Source organism: Haliaeetus leucocephalus, unplaced genomic scaffold (assembly GCF_000737465.1).
Source record: "Haliaeetus leucocephalus isolate CR32 unplaced genomic scaffold, Haliaeetus_leucocephalus-4.0 Scaffold339, whole genome shotgun sequence".
NCBI classification, from domain to species: domain Eukaryota; kingdom Metazoa; phylum Chordata; class Aves; order Accipitriformes; family Accipitridae; genus Haliaeetus; species Haliaeetus leucocephalus.
This window is the reverse complement of record NW_010972775.1, coordinates 21,627,375-21,637,192: the sequence shown is the minus strand read 5'-3', so window position 1 is coordinate 21,637,192 and position 9,818 is coordinate 21,627,375. Positions and strand designations below refer to the sequence as shown.

Here is a 9,818-nt window from a genome sequence, read left to right as displayed (position 1 = left end):
CGGGCCCGCTCCCTCGGCCGCGCGGCGGGAAGGACGGAGCCGCCGGGGCCGCAGGGCCGGGCCCGCCCCGCTTCTCGTTCTGAAGTTATCTTTTTTTTAACGCTCTGGAGCTGTGAACGAGCGGCCACCTGCCGCCTGGGCGCCGCTGTGAGGGCTTTGGCTTGTTCGCGGTGGCCTCGGAGCCTTTTGACCCCCAGCGCGCCCCCCGCAGGAGGGCACCCCTGAACGCGGCCCTGCGTTGGCGTCCCGCTGGAGGCGGCTGGTGCGGGGGTCGTCGGTGTCCTGCTGTGTGTTGAAGCTGAAGAGTGGTGAAACAGGCTTTAAAAGCTTGGCTGTTGATTATTCGAAAACAGTTTAACTTGACTCAATTTTAAGTATTTAACGCTTTAAGTAGAGGCCAAGAAACAATTTGCCGCAAAGGCTTCCGCGTTCCCTTGTTTGCAGGTGGAAGAGCTGGCGCTGCAGTCTATGATCAGGTCCAGAGAGGAGAACGTTACCGTCTCTTCGTCAGCTGTCGCAGAGGAGACTCACAAAGTAAGGGTGGTCCTGGCCTGGTGGAAGGAGAGGGGCTGGCTTCCCCTGTGATGGGGTGTGTCGGCAGGGGTGACAGGGAGAGGAGGAGAGCTGTGTGGATGTGATGGCCTATAGGTGTTTCTGTGGGTGGTTTTCATTTGGAGTTCTTAATGTTGACCTTGTTTATGCTGCTCATCAACTGAAAGGCTCAGCTGTAAAATCTGTCTGGTTTGTTGCCAGTTTATGTTTCAAGGGTTTCTTTCGCCTTTTCCCGTCTCTGAAAGCAGCATGTTGTTTCCAGGGAGGTTGGGAAATCCCTGCTGTGTATTGGTGTAGCTTCAGTTTGCCGTTTATTAAACACTGCTTCCAATACTCTTTTAACTATGACAACCTGGTTTAGCCTGATCGCAGGGGATGGAGGCACAGATAGCATCTGAACTTTTTACTAAATATATGGTCAGCCTGAGCTAGTTGAAACTCCTCTATGGAGAACTGGTGCTTGGCACTGTGATGGGCTCTTCCAGTCAATAGTTCTAGTACTGAGATTTCTGAAAGACGCTGTGACTGCGCCAATTTAATAGTGATTTGAGAAGCATTCGGTATCACTGCTGGTTTTGATAATTAGCAAGATGAATCTTTTATTGTGACAGACTCTTGGGCAGATGGACAACGAGGCTGCTATCAATCAAACTGAATTACACCTAAATCTTCAAGATGATGAAGAGGAGGAAGAGGAGGAGGAGGAATCTGATTCTTGAGAGAAAAAAAAAGGAGATGGTTTTTAATACAGGCTCAGGAATTTCTTCTTCATTCATATAAAATTCACCAACTGGTTTTCATTTTGTCCTGTATATGGATAAGAACTATACGATATACCAGACTCTTGGAGTCTAGGGAAGTTACACTTGAACACATGAGTGTCACAAGCTTGGCACATCTTGACTTAGATTTTAAAATTAAAATTTGCTGCACAAATATGTAGCATAATCTGTTCCATATTTAAAACCTAATGTAGCTTACTACATCTTTATATGCAGATGGAAGAAGTCATTAATCAAGTCAGACTAATTCAACATGTACACTAAAAGCAATAATTCATCTGTTCTTATTTCCTGATGCTGAAAAATAAAACCAGGCCATGGAGGCTGGTTGCTGAACCAATGATTATATTATAACCTCATTTGCTTAAACTGCAAATTTTAAGACACGTGGTGAGAAAAGATGTGTCCAGGACTGTCTCCAGGCTTTCAGCTGCTGTGTTCTCAGTTATGCAGAAAACTGGACTTACACTCCCTATAAATGTGATAGAAATTTCTGTGTTCTTACACTGGGGGAAGCAGGTACTGCACCATCAACCTAATTCCGAGCACGGTGACGAGGTGGCCTCTCTCTGTACCTACTGGTGCTCTTCTTAAGTACTGTCAGTCTGACTGTAACAGTGAAGTATTTTCTACTTCTTGCTCTTTCAGAGTAGCAGCCAATTAGCCTTTCATTTGTCCACAAATTGTACGGTAAGAATTGGTCCCTGTTACCTTTAGTAAGGAACTAATATTTTAAAATTAGCGTTATTTTCTTTTTCCCCTCACAGTAACTTCATAAATCAATGCAAGTCCGCTTTCTGCTATCAAGTGAGCTTCAAGGAGGAGTATGAGGAGTTTAGTAACTTAGTTGTAAAGTGATGTGAAGTCCTCTCCACAATTTCGTTAATGGTACGGTAATAAGCTAGTGCTGCTCTTGCCGATAGACAATATGTTCTTTCTCCTTGTGGAGTGCAGACACTATGTGGTGCAGCTGGTTATTTTATCAATTCTTAAAGACTTGATTTAAATCATAGAAAGCCAAACTCTGTTAAGCTGATAAAAACAGACAATAAAAGTAATATTCTAACTTGGCCACTTTGTCAACTGTCTTCCTAGGAAAATAGTCAGTTATATCCAGGGTTGTTCATTGCACAACTAGTGTCTAAAGGTGCTGTCTCTGGCATCACTTGGAGAAAATGGAATAAACACTCTTCTGAAATTTCCTTTTAAGAGCAGGTAAGAAATGTGGAAAAGTGGCCCATGTCCTGGGCATGGTCAGAACAGTAGTCAGTCTCCAATGAGTTCCTGCCACTGTTGAGGCAAGATGTTTGGCTGTTACTTAGTTTGTAGTGATAGAAACTGAATGTTGGAACATAAATGTAGCTTCATACTGTACTAAAGACTAGTTGTTTTTTGAGAATCCTGGATGTCTTAGTGAAGCAGCTTAGAATGTGAGTGCAGGAGATCTAGCAAAGCTTTCCCAAGACCAACAGGGAAAAAAACCCCTAGAGTCTGAGCTGAAAATGTTATGGCTTGGAGTGTCAATAATTCTTTGAAAGTATGTGTGTGAAGAGCTGGTTCGTAGGAGCTCAGAAGCTGGCCTGTCCTTTCTTTGCATGTTTCAGCTCCAAAAGGGTAATTTTGACAGTTGAAAAATGTTATTTTTCCCCAGCATGGTCTTCTGTCATGAAAACCCAGAGTGGTTTTCATGGACATAGTTTCTGCTGCCTTCTGTGAATGAGTCCCTTGCTTGCTTTTGGATTAAAACAGACCAGTTCTATTCCATGTTGCAATAAAGTACTCTTCCTGGTGTCCTACTACATCTAACTGTGCCGGCAGTGTTCTAATTATTGCTGTCTGTGGAGCAAACAAGTAAAATGGAAGTTAAATCTCTAAAAACTTGCTGTTCATATACTAAGTATTTCTCTTTAACACACAGAAAAACTACAGTAGTTTTTAGTGTGTATAATTCACATATAAAACTCAGGACAGATTTTAAATTAAACACTACACAGCCTTGGCATGACTACCAAGAGTCATATTCAAGTGAGGACAAGCTGAAGGAAGCCCTTGAGATGTCAAGTAAGTAATTTCCTACTGCTGATGGGTTGAGCGCTATTCTATCCCTCTCTCTGATACTTGATGCCATTGGCCAAGTGGAAGTTCATGCCTAGACTGATTGAGATTCCTCATGGGAAAGAACTTCAGCCATTTCCTTGTCTGAAACATCCTTTCAAGGAACTGAACTTTTTATAGTGCTGCTCAGCACAGCTGCTGAGAGCAAGACTTTGTGCTGAGGACACATAAGGTGTACCCACCTCTCCCTGTTCTGTTGCACAGCAACAGCAATTGGCTTGCCCAGTAGCTTACAGAAGCTGAACTTCTGAAGAAAAATAACCTGAAGAAATGAGTGTAGTACAATCACTCTCAGTTAACAACAGATGCAGGCAAGCAGGTCTTCCCTCTTGCTGGGTGTATCACAAGGTTCCTGTGTTTCATACCACAGCACTGGTTTGCCCTGCAAAAACACCCCTCACACCCCCACCCAGGGGGTTACAGCACTGATCTGAGCATCAAGTGCTTCATGAGTTGTGTGAGCACTACACAGACAAAACCTCTGCAGTCAGGCTTCCCTCAGGCATTCCACAGAAACCCAGTAAACAGGATATTGGCACACTGCAATGGCAACTGATTTGAGCCCTGTTTTCACACATTGTCATCTTACATGTGCCATCTTGTACCTCTTGGAACTAAGGATGTTGCATGGTTGTGGAAAAATACATAGAAAAGGGGTGTGTAAGGCAGCAATGACTTCAGATTAAGGCTTTGGTTAAGTTTTTGAGTTTAAAAAAAAAGCTTCAAGTAGTTACTTGATAATATATTTATTAAGAGAATCCATTGCTAAACATCTGAGAGAATAAAACAATAGAGGATCTTCATACACTTTAGACACTAAACACAGCTGTCATGAATCTTTAGGTTAAAAGAAAGCAAATTGCCTGGATCTTTGTCTTGATTCTGTAGGACAGTTCCAAGAACTAACTTTTAAAAATCAATTAGAAAGACATACATCACTAAATCCAAGTATGATGATATGTTTTAAAAATAAATATAGAAATATGAACAAGTCTACAATTAGAATATTGCCCTGTACATTCCAAGAAATGCAGAGCTCTTGCCTTCTTTACCTGGAAAGAGAGATCTCTAAACAACAGCAAAGGTAGAACCATTAGGCCTAACTTTCAGATACAGTTTGGCAGCAGCAAAAGCATGCTCAACAGATACAGTTTTGGAGCATCCCTAACCCTTTTTGCATGGGAGATTAGGTAAGCATGATTGAAGTACCAACGATTTACAAAGAATCTTGATAAAGTTCAAACAAGCTGAGGGTAAACACCCCCAGTGATATTTTCATTAAGAAAGAATATCCATAATCACTTAAAATCAGCAAGCACTGTAACTTAAACATCTTACATTTTGGTCGGTAAATGAATGTAATCCAATACAATACCAATTAGTTTATGACAAAATTTAAAACCATTTGGCACATGCTATAAAGACATTCTTCCTTAAGAGGTGAAATACATGTTTGAACAGGTACAAGCTGAGGAAATAGGACCAAAATAGCATTGCTGTTAACAGATGTACAGTACAGGATTTGCTCTTCCATATTCAGACTCCAGCAGCATGCGTGGGTGTACTCGGTTGGTTAAGGCCTATGGTTGAACAAAGCCACCCTGCAAAATCCACCTCCTCCGCTTCAGACCTCTTAATGAAAGCATGAATCTAAGCAGAAGAAAAGAATATTATTATTCAAGCCCTCAATCTGTTAAATAATTATTTTGAATAACATGAAATACAATAAATCCAGTTTGCTGTCGGTATTCAAGCTAGCTATAAAATTTGGCAAACCACATGAATTGACCAGGAGAGCTTTTCTGCAGCATTACAGAAATAGCCAGCATATCAAATGTACACACTGCAAAGTATTCCAGAGGAATACTGCCTACACAGTGCCTATTGCAGAATACTTACACCACAGTATGCAATAAGAATGTGACTCAGCCATTTGAGATAATACTCTGGAAGATGTCTGCCTGTGCACAGAAAGGCTTTTTGTAATAGAAGGAGTCTGATTGCATTTTGCACCCTTATTCCACAGCAGGATCAGGGCAGGGAAAACTTTATTTTCTGCAGTAGAACTTAAGTCCTAGCATTATGCTTAAAGCCATGAAAAAGATTCACTGAAACTGAGAAGGTCATTTCATGCAGAAAAAAAATGCAGAATTTGTTTGTGTCTAGTAGTTCTACCAATTTTGCAAGACAAAGCTGATGGAGAAAGGCAAATTTTGTGTTTCACAACAGGTGATAAAAAAGTATTTAACTAGTCCATAAAGTATGTGGAATTTTGTTCTTTTGTCCTCCTAAAAGCAATAATCTATATACTTTATTATCGACTAACAAACTCAAGAAAGAGAGAATCCTTTTGCTCATTAAATTAATAGCATTAGGTCATATACTCATTGTAATTATCAAATGGCAGATGCCAAAACCCACCAGTTTTAGTCTCCTTGACAGTCCCTGTTCTTGGAGTGTGTGAAAGCCTGCAGCCCCTTGATCTCTGGATCAGAAAAGCAGCCCCTCCTGTAAACTGTTTGAGCTGTTTGTGTCAAGGGCCACAAACTACACTCTAGGCCATATGCTCTGACCCTGATCTCAGGACAGCTGAGGAATCCAACCTGCATGGAAAAGTGCTCCTAGTTCAAGTTAAGAACTTCCACTTACCATCAGCTGCTTCAAATCAGCTCTCTCAGCAGGGTTTTTAATTAAACTAGGGAAATAGAAAGTATTACACAAGTTACACACTATTATCTTCTAAAATAAGGATTAAGTTATATCATGTTGGTGCACTGCTTTGGTCTGCAGAAGATCACACTCTAGATAAAAGCATTAGGTCATGTAGTGCCTCTCAAACATAGATCAGGGCCTGTAAGCAATTCCCTTCTGTAGGTTTCACAGGTATTGTTTTACATATGAAATCCTGAGTTGTCTGATACTGTTCAGTGGAGACAGGAGTGAGTATCTATAACCAAGCCAGTGAGATCAGACTCCCATTTAAACAAAAACTCAACAGTATGAACCACATTATCCCTCAAGTTTCTTTTACCCAAGTCTGTTCAATCTCAGTATCAAGTACAGCTATTGCATTACTGTTCTTCCTTTTGGAAACAGTAAATATGTATATATAGCCTTTAATAAATAAACTAGCTTTTCAAACTGTAATGCACTGCCTCCCTTAGCACTGAATATACTGGTTCATTTACCATGGCCTACAAGTAGGGACTCTGATTGCCAAGTTACTGATACAGTAAGACAGCAGGGCTGATCCCAAATGTGTCCCTTGGCAACTTAGCCATAGAGAAAATACTCACCATTTGTTAACAAAATCTTGAAATTCAGAACCAAAAACACCATTGGGCAGTTTTGGAGGTGGCTAAAAATAAATAAATAAAATCAGCAGTCATTCAGCATAACTAATACATGATGATGCACAACCTACCCAGAGACTCTATATCTGGGTAAAGCTGTAAAGCCCTAGCACTTACCCAGGCCTTTGCTCAAAGCTGAGCTTTGAAACAAATGTCAGGCAGACCTCAGCTTCCATACATATGAATAAGGGATGTGCTGTCATATGATTTATAAAAGTAAAGATGCTGAGTTTAACACTGGCTAATTTTGGTTCTCTCACAGCTGCTGGACTTTAGGTATTTCAGTAATAAATCAGACTAAAGACAGTTTCTACTGTGTGGGGTGGGTTTTGTTGATGGTTTGGGGTTTTTGGGTGTTTTGTGGTGTTTTTTGGGTTTTGTTGGGGTTTTTTTTGGTTGGGTTTTTTTATTTTTCTCCTATAACACACACCTGAATGCAGTTAACACAGCCTTGAGCTGTCATTAAAAGAAGGCTCAGAGCAGCTGGCAGTAATTAGCAGTGTTACTCTCCTCACGACTAATCTCCAGTTTGGGGAAGGGAAGATGCCCTGCACATCATTAGTTCAATAATCCTTTCGATCTAAATATTCTGTCCCAGGGAATGAATTTGTTGGGGTTCTGAATTCAAGAAGAATTCTGATAAAAGAAAGAAGAGGTACTACGTAAACCTGCATATTATTGTCTTGTTCTCCATGACATTTGCTATAGGATCAGAGCCAAGTTTTTATTCTTATACCATGGGTCCTGCAAGCACTAACACTTGGGTTACTTTTAAGTACAGAGTTGAGACATGGCCTGCATTCAGTTACGCACTGGTTTACAGACTTCATTGGATGTAGCAGCTCATGCTGAAGATTGCTTGCGCTACAGCAGAGGTGGCAGATGATAATATTGCCAAATTCTCAACTACTGCAGCTTTTCAGCTTAAACTGACCTCCTCATGGATGCTACGAGAGCAGGACCGTACTGTCCTAAGTAATCCAATGCTAACTCTATTCCAAGAGTTAGTGCTGCCATATTAAAGTGTTATATAATATGCAAAATAGGTTTGTAACATGAGGGGAGAATTGTGCATGCAGATGAGGAACAGAAACAATTTATCAGTACATGTACAGTAGCATAAGCAATGCCAGTCTTTGCAGGGACCTAGACACCAACTGTGCTTTTTGAATAGTATGTCAGACACACTTTTTTATAATTCATTCACCTGGAACAATTATGTTATCCAGCTGTTACAAATGGTAGCTAACATGAGCATGCTTTTTGGGGGGGCTGGGGGGGGAGGGAGGGAGGCAGGAACTACAGGACACAGACAGACAAGCAGCGGAGTCACATGAGTTTCAGTAGCACCTGTGAAAATACTGGAAACAGACTATCAATTCTAAAATACCAAGTCTCAGCTAAGCTACAAGGCTAATTAATAATGTGAAAGATACAGTATTATAAATTAGGTTTTTCATGAAACTAAACCAGATTACATAAAAAAAACAGTTTTGTATATGCTTGATCGTACCATTTACTATTAACGGTCCTAACAGGTTGCATGATCCAGGCTGGAAAAAGTACAAACCTACTTAAATGATGCAGAGAAAAGAACTAGAATTTTCCTGGGAATAATTTAAAATCAAGCCAACACACATAACAAGAATATGTCTCTCATACTGCAGCAATAAATGATCAGAAGACCCAGCTTATCCTAACACTAATCCCACACTCCTTCAACTTCTGGAATGCTTTAAAAATTTACAATTGTATTAGTACAAGTGCAAATAGTCAATTACCTCATTGACGATGTAATCAAGAAGTTCAAAGATTGCCATCGGAGGTCTGCTGTCTGGTCCATAGGCTAAGAAGAAATTGTAGCAGTGGAAAAATAGTGTTACTCTCCTTCCCTGGTAGGGGTGTTTTATGAAGCTAAGTCATACACTCCGTTCTTACATGGCATCCAGTAGACTTACAGGGAAAAAAAATAAATGGAACAGCAACACAGTAATACTTTCATGCAAAGGGACATTGTTTTCAGGTCTGCTCCAAACCATTAACTTCACTGGGAATCATCCTCCTGTACTTTGATCTGCATTGCATCTTGCAGAGATGAACCGTAACAACAGACTGGGATCTTAATGGTGTTCATGAACAGCTCAGTTATTAACAAAATGATCTCTGGTCCTTGATTTTCAGATACCTCCTCATAGTGAGACTGAGCCAGGTGCCCAACACAATCCTGTTGGTTTTGTTTGTTTTGGTTGTTTTTTTAAGTTTAAAGCCACACTACGCAGACCAATATCAGGTAAGGAAGACCTTTAAGCTGACAGAGAAGGGTATTAGAAAAGCATTTAACAGATTGTTGTAACTTACAGCTCACTGGTCGACCAGGTGTTCTTTGCCGGGGCGAGGTCTCTGTGACTGGAGAATCTCCCTCTACTGGGCAGCCAAACATTAATTCAAGCTCCTTAGAGTCAGGAGGAGGAATCGGATATCTGCCAATAGCCATTTCTACCAGTGACAACCCCATACTCCATATATCTGATTGCACCGAATAATGAGTTCCCTGTAGTCTTTCCGGCTACAAAAAAAAAAGGGGGGGGGGGGAGGGGGGGGAGGAGAGACAGTATTGTAACAAGAAAGAAAAAAAATATATTCCACAATAGCCTAGATAAAATGAAGGATGAAACCCCAACTTAGTATAACATGTTCCAATGAGTGACTTACTGATCCTTCTCTTTAAATATCTCATCTGGAGTGCCAGAAGTTCCACGGACATTGCATACCACCACTGCAAATAACTTTGAGACTTTTTAAAAATTATGCTATTATGTTGCCATTTTATTTCTTTATCATAATATCTACATGTTGCAACTATTAATGATGGAATTACTGAAGAGCAAGAAAGCAAAACTAGTACGGACAGCTAAAAGATTCACCTGGTTTCCCTAAGAAGCTGTTCTTGGTTTTCTGCCTTGGGAAGGAGAGGGAAAATATATTGATTCTATACAGGTCCAAAAGTGACCTGGTG

At 40.7% G+C, this 9,818-nt stretch overlaps 2 protein-coding genes across 2 annotated transcripts in view; one reads left to right on the top strand and one right to left on the bottom strand.

The window, feature by feature from the left end:
• Nucleotides 1–1,283, top strand: part of SNAPC5 (small nuclear RNA activating complex, polypeptide 5, 19kDa) — a 1,534-nt gene extending 251 nt beyond the window's left edge. The window contains exons 2-3 of the mRNA XM_010572098.1: nt 437–534; nt 1,164–1,283. Of these exons, the coding sequence (XP_010570400.1) occupies nt 437–534; nt 1,164–1,271 (206 nt within the window). The 3' untranslated portion in view covers nt 1,272–1,283. The remainder of the gene's footprint in view (nt 1–436; nt 535–1,163) is intronic.
• A 2,896-nt stretch (nt 1,284–4,179) lies between these two features.
• The window catches only part of MAP2K1 (mitogen-activated protein kinase kinase 1), a 41,056-nt gene continuing 35,417 nt past the window's right edge, over nt 4,180–9,818 (bottom strand). Inside the window, exons 7-11 of the mRNA XM_010572099.1 lie at nt 9,161–9,368; nt 8,584–8,648; nt 6,746–6,807; nt 6,099–6,144; nt 4,180–5,099 (exon numbers count right to left, since the gene is read on the bottom strand). Coding sequence (XP_010570401.1) covers nt 4,986–5,099; nt 6,099–6,144; nt 6,746–6,807; nt 8,584–8,648; nt 9,161–9,368 — 495 coding nt within the window. The 3' untranslated portion in view covers nt 4,180–4,985. The remainder of the gene's footprint in view (nt 5,100–6,098; nt 6,145–6,745; nt 6,808–8,583; nt 8,649–9,160; nt 9,369–9,818) is intronic.